Source organism: Paroedura picta, chromosome 2 (genome assembly GCF_049243985.1).
Source record: "Paroedura picta isolate Pp20150507F chromosome 2, Ppicta_v3.0, whole genome shotgun sequence".
Taxonomy (NCBI): Eukaryota; Metazoa; Chordata; class Lepidosauria; order Squamata; family Gekkonidae; genus Paroedura; species Paroedura picta.
Genome location: NC_135370.1, coordinates 6,774,543 through 6,790,950, shown reverse-complemented (window position 1 = coordinate 6,790,950; position 16,408 = coordinate 6,774,543). Strand labels below are relative to the sequence as shown.

At 50.7% G+C, this 16,408-nt stretch overlaps 1 protein-coding gene and 1 long non-coding RNA gene across 2 annotated transcripts in view; one reads left to right on the top strand and one right to left on the bottom strand.

The window, feature by feature from the left end:
* HECW2 (HECT, C2 and WW domain containing E3 ubiquitin protein ligase 2) overlaps positions 1-16,408 on the top strand; it is a 249,813-nt gene that overhangs the window by 169,271 nt on the left and 64,134 nt on the right. Inside the window, 1 exon segment of the mRNA XM_077319283.1 lies at positions 12,791-12,925. Within this exon segment, the coding sequence (XP_077175398.1) occupies positions 12,791-12,925 (135 nt within the window).
* On the bottom strand, positions 5,079-8,957 carry LOC143828579 (uncharacterized). Its single transcript, XR_013227739.1, has 2 exons — positions 8,871-8,957; positions 5,079-5,757 (listed from the first exon to the last, which is right to left on the bottom strand). It is a non-coding gene; the product is annotated as an uncharacterized LOC143828579 (long non-coding RNA).

Here is a 16,408-nt window from a genome sequence, read left to right as displayed (position 1 = left end):
TAAACAATACAAACCCACCCTGTAATCTTAATCCACTTTAATGTGGAAAATTATCACAAGTCCCATCTGTGATCGCTAATACTTTTAATAGGCAAAGATTTTTTTCAGGTTTGACTGGTTTGAACAAGACAGGTAAGGAAACAAGCCTTTTGCAGCACAAGGGGAATGGGGACCACTCCCCCTTTTCCGCAGGAGAGAAGAAGACACTGCAGCAGAGGGATCTCCCCGAACCCAGGCTGCCTCTATGATTCCCCCCCCCCCCAATCCATCTGCTTTCTGGTTGAGACTAGGTTGTGTGCGGTGGCGGCCGAATTGGGCATTCCAGGCTGACACAGCCAGCACCGCGCCGTGGGGGGGCGGGGACAAGTGCCAGTGCGTAACTCAGCGCACACATGGTGCCGTGGAGTTGGCTGTGTCGGCCAGGAATGGCCGATTCGGCCGCCACCGCACACAACCCTAGTTGAGACTGCATCCAGCACGGTGGGATCTGCAGGAGGAAAAAGGAACAGGAAAGAGGGGATTGGCTTCCCACAGTGACAGAGTAGTATATGTTACAGAAGAAGAAGAGCTGTTTTAACAACCAGAAGGCATCTCAGAATGACTTACAACCACCTTCCCTTCCTCTCCCCACCACAGACACCCTGAGATAGGTGGGGCTGAGAGAGCTCAGAGTGAACTGTGGATGCCTCAAGGTCACCCAGCTGGCTGCATGTGGAGGAGGAAGAGTGGGGAATTGAACCCGGTTCTCCAGATGAGAGGCCAACACCAGGCTGGCTGGCTGTATAACGAGGCTATATAGACTTTCACTTTGTTTTGTGACCTCAAGCAAAATGTTGCATTATACCATCTGCTGCCAGTCAGGCTCGGCAAGAGTTGTTTCTTATTTCTGTTATGTGTTGGATTTTATCTCTGTATGTATTTTAAATTATGGCTTACTTCAGGATACTGTCTGGAAGATGAAGTTCGTTCCTGCTGTTCATCCCTGCTTTAGATAGCAAAAGCAAAACAAAATGAATTCGGTTGGTATCTAGACTGATGATACATAGGGAACAAGAGTTTCTATATTCTAGTAGACCAAGCACCCTGCAAGGTGGGGTGGGGCTGGGGAACTTACCAGGAACAAAGGGAGGCCTAGTCTGGCAACTTGGTGACATCACTTACAGCATGCACCAGAAACAGTATCATGACATTGCCAGTGCTGCAGGGAACACTCTGGAACTTGGACAAAAACTCTATGGTAGAAGTCATTCCTTGCCCAAATACCAGAGCATCCCTGCATCTCAGAAATGATGTTGCTGTTTTGCCGGTGATGGAAGCCTAGGCTTCATCTTGTTGCCAGTCAGACCCCTGCTGGTCAGCTTGGTTTGGTACCAGAGGGAGCTGCCCTGGAGAGGGGGAATCCACCCCTCACAGGGACCTGGTAAGTCTACTGTGTGAAGTTGCTTAGCAGGATGAGGGTTGGGTCTTGCCTCACCAGCCCCCTTGCACCTTCTTAAAGTGGCCTTCCCGTAGAACTTCTTGCTGGCCCAGTGACCCAGGGTTCGCTAACTGATGACGAATCAGTCCATGAATCTTGCAGTTTCATGGGTGAATCAAGATCTATCTTACTGCACATGGACGGTTAGTATAAGCTAATGCATTGGGCAGTTCAGGCCTCATCCAGGTAACCTGGATGCCTTCACGTAACACTGGTGTAACGGCATAGTTCGGAGATGATACGGAGCTCCACTAGCAGTCACTGTGCCCCTGTATACAAAGCGTTCATTTGCTGCTGTGGCAGATTCCACCACAGAGAATGTGCGCGAGAGAGGTTTGATTTTGCAATGGCCATGGGAGTCTTTAAACAGGAAACCCTGTTTGAACAGATACATGATCCATCTGGGGAAACTCTCAAGCTTGTCCAAACCAAAATACCCAGTTCCCGTGCCCAGCTCTCAAATGTCCAGGCTACACCCTTGCCGAGTTGCCTGTGGTGGGCGTTTGTATAAAATTAGGCTGGCTGGATTCTATAAAATGAGGCTGGTTCCCGTTTGGTTGACAGCTGCGGTGCCACTGTCCAGCTTTGCCCAGGGCTTCAAAGCCCCCAGCTATCTCTCTGGTCTTTACTGAAGCTTCCAGGTGGCCATTCTGGGTTTCACTATCCAGTAGGCTGCTGTCAGCTGGCCCCAGAGCATGCATGGTGAACGAGTCGTGATGGCATTCAATTAGTGTAGTCCTTGAGCATCTTTCCTGTTTGCTCATTGCATAAATGAGTGCTGTATGCTTTGTTAAACTGCTGTGCAAGAACCTTTCTTTTTCTTTTTTCTTTTTTGGTAAGCGCTTAGGAAGAAGCGCTCATACGGAAAACGCATGTTTCCTTGTAGGACAGAGTTGCTCTATATTTATCTTTCCATTTGTACGCTTGATTAAGGTTCAGCTGATTAAATTATCAGCCTCCGGGGGGGGGGTGGCGGCGCTCTCTTCTAAATGCGGTAGGCAACATGAGATAACAGGCGTTCAGCGACTGATTCGTACAGCAATTAAGCCCAGAGAGTTTGAAGTTAATTGGATGACTGGGCTGGGATTAATTGGTTTGATGACAAAAATGAATGAGGTCCACCCCGAAGAAGCTGAGCAGAGATTCCCAGATGGAGTTAAAAGCTAAGGTTGGGCATTTTCTGGAGGTATGGGGGTGCAGCCTTGGGAAGGGAGGGATGTCCTCAGGGTATAATGCTGTGGAGTCCGTCCTCCAGTCCTGGATTGGGAAATACCCGGAAATTGGGGGGGGGTGGAGCCTGGAGAGGGTAAAGGTTGGGGTTTGGAGGGACCTCAGGGAATGGGCTTCTGTTGTCTGCAGAGCAGTTGTAATTACAGGTGTGCGCCTTGGCTCGGTTCGGTCGCCTCGGCAATCACTAAATCCCAAGGTGGCCAGCGGTGCGGAGAGGAGGGGTCGCAGTGCACCAGCCAGCGGCCACACGCAGGCGCAGAGCTCTGCGCCTCTGTGTGGCTGCCAGCTGGCACACCACTGCCAGCCCTCCTCTCCGTGCCACAGCTCTGGCCCCCTACACGCCTCTTTGGGCTTCAGTGATCACTGAGGCGGCCGAGCCGAAGCGCACAACCCTAGCTGTAATTGTGGAAGATCTCCAGCTGCCGCCTGAAGGTTGGCAACCTTGCTCCCAGAGCAGCCGACCTCTGTTGCCTGGGGATCAGGAGTTATTCTAAGAGATCTCCAGATGCCACCTGGAGGTTGGCCACTGTGCTAGAAATACCCATGGGTCAGTGTAATTCTGACCAACCCCTCTCCCCCCCCCCCCCAATCAAGCATTGATTCAGGAATATCATTGCTGGCCAGAGGTACAAGATATCTATAATTAATAATAAAACTGGATAAAACCGGAAGCAGGAGAAACATTTAATGGACAGAAATCACAATTGCTCTTTGACCATAAGCTTTGGACAGTGCGGAGCTGCTCCTGTGCTTTATGAAGGTGAGTAGCTGTGTTGGTCTGAAGCAACAGAACAATGTTTGAGACCGGCAGCACCTTGTTTAATTCCGGGGATAGGCTTTTGTGTGGAACGGTGTCCCTGAAAGCTCACACCCAGAATTAAACTTTGTTGGCCTTAAAGGTGCTACGTTGCCAGAAGAAAGGCCTTAATAAAGATAATGAGAATATGCAGGCGTGCCATAATTTGCCAGCAACGTCATCTGTGAGCATCAACTAACCTAAGGGGAGAATTCCAGACTAAGTAGATAGGGTGAAAGCAACGCCGCCGTTTACCTCAAGTTCACCCATTGATTCTCCTCAAGTCCTAAGCAAATGCTATTTGCAATGCCCTCTATATCCAGTGTCCTTCCCACCTGAATCTGTCTTCAGCCCATATTGTGTGTCCTGTCTCTCTCCACGCACATGTTGAGTTGAGCAGAGTGATCTTGGGCCAACCACACCCGCTCATCTTAACCTTCCTCACAGGATTGTTGTGTGGATAAAATGGAGGAGATGAGGAAGATGTAAACCAATTTGTGTCCCGACTGGGGAGAAAGGTGACAGGTGGGGTTTTGGCATTACCTCTTCCGGTCACATGATTGTGATGTCAAGTGACTTCCTGCCAGGCTGCTTCCCTTTTTGTTGCCTTGGCTAAGGGAGAGTTCTGGGTCTGAAAAGGGCGAAGACCACTGTTCTGTAATAAGGGTCCAGACAATGAAAAAGCTTCTTCTGTCATCTTCTGGAAGAATGCCACCCTTCCTGCTCACTTCCAAGACTGTGATGTTGCTTTAGGGTGCCAGAATAAAAAAGGAAGTGCCAGGTTCACCTTTCCAATGGGTCAACTTATGCATCCACCTTGAGTACATGGGTGCCTCAGCTAAAGTGATTGGTTTGGTCCAGGACAGGCCTTTCTTTAGAACTTTAAACTGCTGCGTGGAACAGTAGGAATTTCAGCTTTGCTCACCCCTGCTTGACAAGATGGGCCAGCTAGACAATCTTTTCTCAAGGCAAAATTTTAGGATCTTGGCTGCTCACTAGGCACGGAACCCTCTTCTTGAACACACATATAAGTACTGCCTTTCTCTTCCTTCCAGTCCATCCTCAGACTTACCTTTTCCAGGTGAGCTTTGCCATTCTCCACCGTAATAAGGTTTTAAATACCTGTAACGGCACTGACCATATGCCTTCCTTTCCTTCCTTGCTTAATTGTATTTCCCATCCACCCCAAGGCTTATTTTAGATTGTAAGAGGCCGGGATTTGACTATTTCAGCTGAAGAAAACACTACAAGGTTGTTCTGTCCAATTGCTGTTCCTGTTTGTTATAAATACTTGCTTGTAAGTTGTTTCCGTAAATATCAAACGGCAGGTTTCTGAAATATTTCCGTATGTTCTTAAATGTGCATCCGCTTTAGGAACCTCGGTCATATGCATTTAAAGGCTACCCTCCTAAGAATGTGTAACCTCAAAGTAAGTTCCACTAGAATTAAAAACATGATGTCCTCCCCAGCAGAATGGGTTTGGGAGATCTGACTGCAGACAAAAAGAACTCTAGTCTGACTGAGGCTTTTCTGGCTTAGGTAACTGTCAGACGCACAGGAAACTCACAACAAAACTTATTCCAAAAGAAAATAGTTTTATTGATTAGCACTATACGCATTGGACTGAAAGTCAAATCTGACTCGAAGCCAGATTTGCCTCAGCTTATCAATACATTTCTCCCGCCCAAAACTTGACAGTTCCCAAGGAGGGGGGTTAGTGAGGAAAGACATATGTGAAACAAAAACAGGATTCCAAACTCCCATCCTTGAGAGAGGTGACAACAACCCTGTGAGCCCATAACAAGATAAGGTTAACATAACATCACTATTCTATTTTATTGCTTACAAACTACAAGGCCGGGGCTAGCAGGCGCCAGGCCCAATCAAGCAGTATAACTGACATGGAGGAACTCAGGCTAATTTATGACAGAGATTCTACAATCCTGACATCCCTCCGCATTAAAACTAACTTCACTCCCCCACCTAGCCGGCATCTACCGGACGAGGACAATCAGGGAATGCTCGGTGGAAAGCCCGAAGAAGGCGGGGTGCTTTCACATTCCCAGCCTCAACCCACTCTTTGTCCCCAGAGGGGAAATCTTTCCAATCGACCAGATATTGAAGGCGACCCTTATGCAAACGAGAGTCTAAAATTTGGTTGACTTCATAGTGGGTGTCTTTGTCGATGTAAATTGGCACAGGCGTAGCTGGGGGAGGGTGCCACTCGTCCGGGGCCGGAGCTCTTCGCAGCAGGCTGGAATGAAAAAACGAATGTACATTCCTATAAGTCTTTGGTAAAGCTAACTCAACAGTCACATTGTTAATCAGTTTTACCACTTTAAATGGTCCCACATATTTTGGGCCAAGCTTTTTGGATTTCTGTTGGCACCTCAGGTTCTTAGTAGACAAATAGGCCAGGTCTCCCACTTTCCATTCAGGTGCAGGTACTCTCTTTTTATCTGCTTGAGCTTTATAGGCTTGTTTTGCCTCCTTGAGGCTAGCAACAATTTCTGGCCAACCTGTACTGATGGTTGCTGCCCATTTATTTATGTCAGGAGCCTCAGTGGAGCTGAGCTCCCAGGTGGGGGCTGCCACCAAATCAGTTCCATACACCACCTTGAAGGGTGATACCCCTGTTGAGGCGTGGGCCCCATTGTTGTAGGCGAATTCAGCGAGTGGCAATAAGGAGACCCAATTATCCTGCTGGTGATTGATAAAACAACGCAAATATTGTTCCAGGATTTGGTTTACCCTTTCGGTCTGGCCATTTGATTCAGGGTGATAGCCCGAAGTAAGGGCTTGCTCCACTCCCAATAGTCTTAAGAGTTCCCTCCAAAACTTGGAAACGAACTGGGGGCCCCGATCCGTCAGAACACGTGTCGGGATCCCGTGCAGACGTACCACGTGTTTAATGAAAAGAGAATCCAATTTAGGTGCTGAAGGCACACCCGTGCAGGGAATGAAGTGAGCCTGTTTAGAGAAAGCATCCACTACTACCCATATTACGGTGTTCCCGTGGCTGGGAGGGAGGTCTGTGATAAAGTCCATAGTAACATCTGACCATGGACGAGAGGGGGTGGGCTGCGGCTGTAATAGCCCCTTTTTCTTGCCCCCAGCTGGTTTTGAGGCAATACAAATGGGGCACCCCTGTACATATTTTTCCACATCTTTGCGCAGAGATGGCCACCAATACTGTCTCCTGACTAGGTGCAGAGTTTTCACAAAACCAAAATGTCCAGCAGTTTTTGCATCGTGGCAAAGTTTCAAAACTTTTCCCCTGACCGAAACAGGGACAAAGAGTCTCTCGCCCTTAAAAAAGAGCCCCCCCTTCTCCGTCAGATCGGGGCGGAGGGAGCAAAACTCCGGATCTTGTGACATCTCCTTCTGGACCCAGCCCCCTGGGATGGGCGTAACAGTCTTTGTGTGGCTACGCGTCACGGCGGCCATCCCCAGTTGGGCGGGGGTGAAAACGGTATCTACCAATGGGTCTCGTTTGCTGTTATACTGGGGCAGGCGTGACAATGCGTCTGCCAAAAAGTTCATTTTGCCTGGCAGATGCTTTAGGGAGAAGTTGAAACGGGCAAAAAACTCCGCCCATCTCATCTGCTTGGCGGAAAGCGAGCGGGGCTGCTTGAGTGCTTGAAGGTTTTTATGATCCGTCCAGACTACAAACGGGATCGCGGATCCCTCCAGCCAATGCCTCCAGGTGGAAAGGGCCAATTTTACAGCAGCGGCTTCTTTTTCCCAAATTGCCCAGTTTCGTTCTGCCCCCGAAAATTTCTTTGAAAGATAGGCCAGCGGGTGTAATTTCCCGTCCTCCCCCTCTTGGAGGATCACGGCCCCCATTGCTACGTCCGAGGAGTCTACTTGTACAGTAAATTGCTTAGAAGGGTCAGCATGGGCCAGTACGGGTTCGGATGTAAACAGCGATTTTAGTTTGTCAAAAGCGTCTTGACAGGGGGGGGTCCAAAGCAGGGGCGCCCCCGGGCGGCTCGCCGTTTTACCCCCTTGTTTGGTTTTCAGCAAATCAGTGAGGGGCAACGCCACCTTGGCAAAGTTGGGGATAAAAGTCCTGTAAAAATTAGCGAACCCCAGGAAGCTTTGCAACTGCTTCCTGGTGCGGGGAGGTTCCCAAGCTAGCAAGTCACGCACCTTGCCAGGGTCCATCTCAATCCCAGCCTGGGAGACTCGGAAACCCAAAAACTCCACCGCATCGCGGTGGAACTCACATTTAGACAGTTTAGCAAACAATTGGTGCTTCCGCAAGCGGCTGAGCACTTCGCGGACCAGGTCCGCGTGACTCTCAGCATTCTCTGAATACACAAGAATATCATCAATGTACACCAACACCCCCTGGTACAACAAATCATGCATAATTTCATTTATCATATTCATGAACACGCCCGGAGCGCCGGCGAGGCCGAACGGCATTACAGTGTACTCAAACTGCCCTAGGGGAGTATTAAAAGCCGTTAAATATTCGTGCCCCTTTTTGATCCGGACTCGGTAATAGGCTTCCCTCAAATCCAGTTTCGTGAAGATCCGCGCCTTCCCCAGGTGGCCCAATAAGTCTTTTATCAGGGGGAGCGGGTAGGCGTTGCAGGTGGAAACCGCATTCAACCCACGGTAGTCAGTACACAAGCGCAGTGAACCGTCCTTCTTTTTTACGAAAAGGACCGGGGCTGCCAAGGAAGATGTGGCCGGTCTAATAAAACCCCTCGCCAGGTTTTTGTCCAAAAATTCCCTAAGCTCCGCCATCTCCCGCGGGCTCATGGAATAAAGTTTGGCTTTGGGGAGAGGTTCCCCTTTCTTTAATTCGATGGCACAGTCAGTTTTACGGTGGGGGGGAAGTTGGTTGCACTCCACCTCCGCGAACACATCAGCAAAGTCCCGATACTCGGGAGGGAGCGCTGCCCCCCCTGATCCCAAAGCGGCCACAATCCCCGCACTTGGAGGATCCCGCGGTCGAGCGTGCTGCTCGCAGGCGGGAGAGGTAAATTCCACAGTCCCTTCTTTCCATTTCACTAGGGGGTCATGTTCCTTCAGCCAATCCAACCCTAACACGCAAGGGAAAGCCGAGTGAGGGGCTACCAAAGGTTGGATTCGCTCCCAATGTTTTTTTATGTCCAAGTCCATGGGGCGCGTCTTTGCCGTGGCTTCCCCTCCGGGAGCACATTTCCCGTCTAATTGGGTGATTGGCAAGGGTTCCTTCAGTGGCACCTTTCCCACCCCCAAAGTCTCGGCCAGTGCCGGGCTCACTAGGGATTGGGTACACCCCGAGTCCACGATACACCGGACTCCCACTGTTTTCCCGGACTTGGGGTTGGAGAGATTGGCAGGTAGGAGTAGCAAGGGGGAATCACTCACCACGCGTTTGCCCCTGTTGGCGGCCTGCTGGCGGGGCGCCTTTACAGCAGACCGTCCTCGTTTCCCGACTGCTCCTCAGCTTGATCCTCGTCCTCCAGCTCGCTTCCCTCCTCCGAGTCGTCCACTGCCGGCACGGCAGTCACGGGCACCAGCAGAGACTTGGCGCTTTTCTTCGGAGTGGATTTCTTGGCAGGCTGGGCTTTCGGCGGAGGGCTGCTCACGGCCCTAGGGGTCGACGCCGCTTTCTTCGGGCAGTGTGCGAGGAAGTGCCCCGCTTGGCCGCAGCCCAGGCACAGCCCCTTTTCCATGCGCCGGGTGCGCTCAGACGGCTCCAACTTGGCTCGGGGCTTGGCTTTCGCCGGGGTGGAAGTTTTCGCCACGGTTTTGCCTGCCAAAACCTGAACCATCGAGGCTCGCTCCAATCGATTTTCCATCTCTCCAGCCAGTTGGACCCACCCCTCGACGGTGAGCGGGTCTTCCAGGAGGAGGCATTTATCTGCCAGGGTAGGATTGAGGCCCCCCACAAACGCCAGCACGCGTTGGGGTTCTGTCCAGTCCGGTACAGAGGAAGCCAGCTCTTTAAATTCCCTGGCGTACTCGACCACTGACAACTTCCCTTGCCGGTGGGCCCTGAGTTTTTTCTCCGCAGTCTCCCGTTCGAACGGCTCCACGTACATCTGGCGCAGGGCCCGCATAAAGTGGTTGTAGTCGCGGATGGCCTGGGGGTGGTAGCGGTACAAGTCCACGAACCATTTGGCAGCTTTGCCTTCTAGGGCTTGACCCAGGAAACGCACCCGCTCAGCGTCGTCCTGGAAAGTGAACCCCATGTCCATCATGTAGGCCTGAAGGTGCACCAGAAATGTAGGGAAATCGGAGGGGTCCCCAGCAAATTTAGCCTTGAATTTATAGGTGTTCCGCAACTCCACTCCACGGAGGTGGGCGGGTAGGCGCCCTGGGCCCCAATCCGCAGGTGCCGGGGCCTGGGCCAGAGGTCTTGCGCCACGGCCGATGCCTCGTCCTAGCCCCGCTGCCACTCTTGCTCGTTCTGCTACCCGCGCCGCCTCTGCTGCCCGCGCGGCCGCCACCGCTGCTTCGCGCGCCGCTGCTGCTGCCGCCGCCTCGGCTCCCGCAACGTCTGCCGCCGCCGCCGCTGCCGCTGCTGCTGCTCCCTCGCCGCCATCCGCGCCGTCCCCTCCGGCACCATCGCCACCCGCGCCGCCGTCGTCCTCTCGCTCCTCGTCCTCGTCTTCTCCTTCCCTCTGCGCTCTCGCCCGAGCCGCCGCCTCCTCCTCGATCTCTAGCTGTGCTCTGGCCCTGGCCACCGCCTCAGCATCCACCGCTGCTTGCGTGTCCGCCATGCCGTGTTCCCGCAGTGCAAGCCCACCGCTCGCTCTTCGCAGACTGGTATCGTGCGCACCACCCCCGAGCACTTCCTTTAGCAGGCGTTGTGTTCGGCGTTTCTCCTCCGGATCCAGCCGACCCGAAAGATTCTGCAGCCAGTTAGTCACCCTGTCCAGCTTGTACTGCAAGTCCTGTGTCTCACCCACAGGCTCCAGCGCGTAGCTAGGCAGTCCCAGGTGCTCCGGCCACCGTTCGTCCCCAGTAGGGCGGTCGTATTTTGACAATCGCCTGCGCTGGGTGACGTGTCGTTCCAAAAATTCCTCGGGCCCTGGGGTTGTCCCCGAGAGTGCCCGCATCATGCCCGAGCTGTGCGGCCCAGCACCAGCGCCGTCGCCCTGGGAGAGGTCCCAATCCAGGCCCTCTCCCTGCTCGGAAAAAGTATGTCCCTCGCCCTGCATTTTGCAGGTGAAAGGAGTTGTGAGATTTGACTTGATGTCAGACGCACAGGAAACTCACAACAAAACTTATTCCAAAAGAAAATAGTTTTATTGATTAGCACTATACGCATTGGACTGAAAGTCAAATCTGACTCGAAGCCAGATTTGCCTCAGCTTATCAATACATTTCTCCCGCCCAAAACTTGACAGTTCCCAAGGAGGGGGGTTAGTGAGGAAAGACATATGTGAAACAAAAACAGGATTCCAAACTCCCATCCTTGAGAGAGGTGACAACAACCCTGTGAGCCCATAACAAGATAAGGTTAACATAACATCACTATTCTATTTTATTGCTTACAAACTACAAGGCCGGGGCTAGCAGGCGCCAGGCCCAATCAAGCAGTATAACTGACATGGAGGAACTCAGGCTAATTTATGACAGAGATTCTACAATCCTGACAGTAACTAGGTCATGGAGATGCTGCTTCTGAAGCATCTGCCTTTTGGCAGCATACCCTTTGGCATCCAGAGATTATTTTTCTCTCCTTCGCCTTTTGGTCGGCTTACCTAGAATAGCCCTGCTCAAGAGCGCACCAGGCCTGCTTCAACCTGTAATCACATTGTGCCGTGGGACTGTAATCAGATGTTTCACATGCGCACTCATCCATTTGTGGTTGTAATTATACAGTCAGTATGAAAAAAGAAATCCTGAGTAGGTTCTTATTTTTCAAAATAGTATACGCTAGTGTCATCGGATTCAGATAGAAGTGAAACTGTGCAGCCTGAGATCAAGATGGACAGCTGCATTAGTCTCTCTGTAGCGGTAGAAAAGAACCAGAGTCCAGGGGAACCTTAAAGGCTAACAAAATCTGAGGCAGGGGAGGAGGAGCTTTCGTGAGTCACCACTCAGTTCTTCAAGTAGGTCAAGATAGGTGCCTGCTTAGCGTGCCTGTAGCGGAGTCCAGGAACAATTTCGAGACCAACAACATTTGTGGCAGGTGAGGAGATTTTGTGAGTCACTGCAGTGATGCCCCCCTCTCCGGTCACACACAGTGCCTATCCCCCTCTGCTCCTTTCAGGTTATGGGTTACGCATAAGTCAGGACGTCATCATTGCCACCTTTCTCTTTTTAAAACTATGTAAGAGCAAGAGCCCAAGTAGCATGTTTAAAACTAACAAAATCCGGGGCGCAGTACGAACTTCTGTGAACCACGGCTCATTTCTTCAGAGGCACTGGAAGGAGCCAAAGGTTTGAGTGGCTGTTTTGCGACATATATGAAATCCCAACACTTTTGCTTTCTCCATCCTTCCCTCAGAACTCTGCTCCATAATTCTTTTCCAGCACCTGCAGGACATTTCCCCAGTCCCACATTCAGAGGCACTAATCTCCTGAATCCCAGAGCCAGGAGCTAACAAGCAGGGAAGGCCTCAACTTCTGTGCCCCGTTGTGGGCTGTCCAGAGGTCTGATCCAGCAGGGCTCTTCTTATGTTCTTAGGTTAATGGAGGTTAAGTCTTTCAGTGGCCACTAGCCATGGTGATGGAGGAGAACCTTCAGATTCAAGGGCAGTAAGGTTCTGAATATCAGAGCCAGAAGGTAATGTCAGGGGAAGGCCTCAGCCTCTCTGTCCTGTTGTTCGCTGTCCAGAGGAGCTGGTTGACCACTGTGTGAGACATGATGCTGGACTAGATGGACCACTGGTCTGCTCCAATGGTGCTCTTCTGCTGTTCTTAGGATAGACTCAACCACTCTGCCTTGTTGTCAGCTGTCCAGAGGAACTGGTTGGCCACAGTGTGAGACCAGATGCTGGACTAGATGGACTATTGGTCTGACCCAACAGTATTCTTCTTATGTTCTGATGAGGTCTGGCTAAATTGGACCCATCTCACGTGTGTCCCGCCCCCTCTTGTAATCTTGCATTACAAATGGGGGGAGGGGGGGAGAGAAGAAACATGAGAGAGAAAGGTCAGAGTTTCCTGTTTGTGTTGCAAAGTTGCCTTTATCAGAACTCAGACTTCCTGGGCCTCTAGCCACCTGTGGCCTTGCAGGAAGACGTGCAAGTTAGCAGTTGACTACAAGCACCAATGTGGACTAGCAAATAACCCTGTGCTTTCTTTTTTTCTTGTCTTTCTTGGTGCCCCAGGCTTTCTTTGTCGACCACAATTCCCGCACCACTACATTCATCGACCCACGGCTTCCTCTGCAGAGCAGCCGGCCCACAAGCGTGCTGGTCCACCGGCAGCATCTGACACGACAGCGCAGCCACAGTGCCGGTGAGGTAAGCCAGCCATGGCCTCCTGACGTGTGTTTCAGTTCATCAGGTCTACCGGATCATCCGGTTCTCCATGTCCCTCCCACGGGGTTCATTATTTTATCATTCGTCTAATTGTTTTTTTGCTGTTGCATCATTAGATTGGAGGGCACTCCTTTACACTTTGAAAAAATAACGTGGTGCTTGATAAGGTGCGGAAACGCAAGGGGTGTTTCCCTGCATAATGTATTGTGCTTTTTGGGTTAAGGCTGAGAGACTGGCTTCGCCGCCAGCCGTTGCGCTTCGAGACCGAACAAGTGATTGATTCTTGAGGCCGACTCAAATACTCTGTCCCTTGCACAACACTGCGTCTCAGAGAGCATAGATGACACATTTTCATTGGATTTGTTTCCAAAGATTCAAGGTCCTGGTATTGACCTTTAAGGCCCTACACGGTCGGGGCCCTGCATACTTAAGGGGCCGCCTTCCCCAGTATGTTCCCTGGAAAGCATTGTGCTTTGCAAATACATACTTGTTGTTAATCCCTGGAATACCCGAAGGCATTCCCCTGACCTCAAGCAGAGCCAGGGACTTTTTCGTCCTGGCTCCAACCTGGTGGAATCAGCTGAACTCCAGGCCCTGATGGAGCTGCCAAAATTCCACAGGGTTGACAAAATGGCTGTCTTCCGCCAGCTGTATGGCGGAGGTCAGGACTGTCTGATAATGACACAGGCCTTCCTCCTCCCCCCTTGGCCTCCTCCGCTCTTGTTTTAGATTCTGCCAGTCCAGCTAGCCTGGTGGAGGCATTTAAGAGGGTAGAGGAAGGGGTATGGGTTTTATCTACATTATTATTTCTTGTAAACCATCCCGAGCCTGTTTGCAGGGGGGAGCGGTGTAGAAATCGTCAAACCAATACATAAATTCTTTGCACCGTTAACCTCGCCTAGGCACTGCCATCTGAATTGGTTGGCAGTCAGTGGCGTATAGTGCTGTCTGACAGAATACCACCTGAATGGCTGGGAGTACCCCATGAAGCAGCAGCCTGGGCTCAGGTGCACCAGCAGAAAGTCCCTCCCAAAAGCAGCCCCCTCAATGGTGACTCCATAAGGCAGGCTTTCTTAACTAGGTTTTCATGACAAGGGTTTCCTGAATGGTTGGGAGTTAGTTAATTTTTTATCTATTTTTTAAATTTTGTTAAATATTTATCGGGTGATATGACCGTACATGGTCTCGTCGACCCGCTCCTCCTCTGAAAATGGCCAATGAAGGGCCTGGAGAGATTGGGAAGGGGAGGGGGCCCAGGTGGGCTTGTCCACAGTGATGCTTCCCAACCATCTGCAACCTACCTAAGTGTCCAGTGTCACCGACACTAGTGCAGATCACTAGTGTCACCGATGCAAAATATATAAACACTAGAACACGTGCCCCAAACCTTTTTGACCTGCAGGCAACTTTGGACATCTGACCCAGTGTGGTGAACGAAGCCACATAATGGCTGTCATAAAATGGCTGGCACAGGAGGCGGATCCAGACCACCTACCGCCCTACCGCCCTAAACCCCCCGCAGGGCTTTACGCTCAGTGGGGGAGAATCTGATCGTTCCTGGCCCTAGAGAAGCGTGCTTGGCCTCGACCAGGGCCAGGGCCTTTTCGGTCCTGGCCCCTACCTGGTGGAATGAGCTCCCGGGTGAGCTGCGGGCCCTGCAGGATTTACCAGCTTTCCGCAGGGCCTGCAAGATGGAGCTCTTCCGCCAGGTTTTTGGTTGAGGCTGGGATCAGCGAATGAGTGCCAGCATTCCCCCCCCCCCCCGGACCTAGTAAGTTAGATCTCCTCCCCACCCTCCCTGCCCTCTGATAGCAGGGGTGGGAATAATGAGAGCTTCCGCCATGTTGGGATTGTTTTTAAAGTCTTTTAATGGGTATTTTAATGGGGATAGGTCTATTGTGACCCGCCATGAGCCTATGGGGAGTGGCGGGAAATAAATCTAAATCTAAATAATAATAATAATAATAATAATAATAATAATAATAATAATAATAATAATAATAATAATAATATGACCGCCACAGCTTAACTTCAGCCACAGAGAAGATCCTTGAGCTGTGGTGGCAGCTGCTGCCAAAGCAACCTCTTTAAACATCTGCACAGCCAATCAAATCTTCAGTGGCCAATCAGCAGCTTTGCTGGTCAAAAGCTCCACCTGGTACCATCCACCTTCCCAAACTACTTGGTGGGCACTCTGTTCTCATTGGCACCGTGCCAGGGATGTCTGCCCTAGAACTGCAGTTGCTGGCTGACTCAGGTGGGACAAAGTGACAAAAAAGAAGGCCTGCAGCCCGATCGCTCCCAGACGTCTTGCTTTGCTTCCATTTCTTGGCCCAGTGGAATCCAGAGCAGGCGAGCTGAGAGCAGCCTTGCAGCCGTGCTTTGCTTCATGAGTGCTATGATTTCACTTGATTCTGTTTTAACTAATCTTATCCCTGGCAAGTTTGGAGTTCTGGGTAGACAGCCAACATTGGGAACTATCAGAGGGGAAGCTGAAAACTGTGTTGTGTTGGAGTTTGAGTATCCTCTGCCTGACCTTGTGAGCTGAGGCATCCAGCTTGAAAAAGATCCCTGTGGGAATTGGGCGGAGGGGGGTGGGAGATTTTCCCCTCCCTTAAACATTCATTTTTTAAAGCCATTATTAAGTTTTATAAACTAGCACTACTATCTATTCTTATTTACATTTTAAATTCCATTTATATAGGAATTGCCTCGGTGGGGCTCCTTTCTTTGGAAGTGCTAGGTAGTTAATAAGGGCTCAGTACAGTTCAAACAGCATTATTTTTCTTTCTTTTTCTTGTTTAGGATTCCTGCCCCAAACCCACTTTTTAACTCACCCGAAAGCTCACACCATAAATTTTTGTTGGTGTTAAAGGTGCCATTGGACTCAAATTTAGCTGTGCCACTTTTTAACTATTATTTTTTCAAACTTGCAACTTTTAAACCTTTGAATTTTAAACAAATATTGTAATTTGTGATTTTACATTCAATGAAACGACATGGGGATTAAACATGGAAAGCCTCTTGAAGATGAAATGCAACGTCCAGCCAGACATACCCTGCGTTCAACAAGGGACATTTCAGTTCTTACTATCCACTGATCGGTTCCCATTTGTGCCACTGGAGGGCCCTGGAAGGTAGATTGGCACAATGGATCAACAGTAACACAAGCAGCCTGTCTTTTACACCTGATGCCTTTTGATCGCTTCCAAGCTCTGGCAGCTGTTTGGGTTCCATGCCAGCTTGGTGTGGTGGTTAGGAATGCGGACTTCTTATCTGGCAAATGGGATTTGATTCCGTGCTCCCCCACATGCAGCCAGCTGGGTGACTTTGGGCTCACCACAGCACTGATAAGGCTGTTTGAGCAGGAATATCAGGGCTCTCTCAGCCTCACCCACCTCACAGCATGTCTGTTGTGGGGAGAAGAAAGGGAAGACGGATGTAAGCCGCTTTGAGACTCCTTTG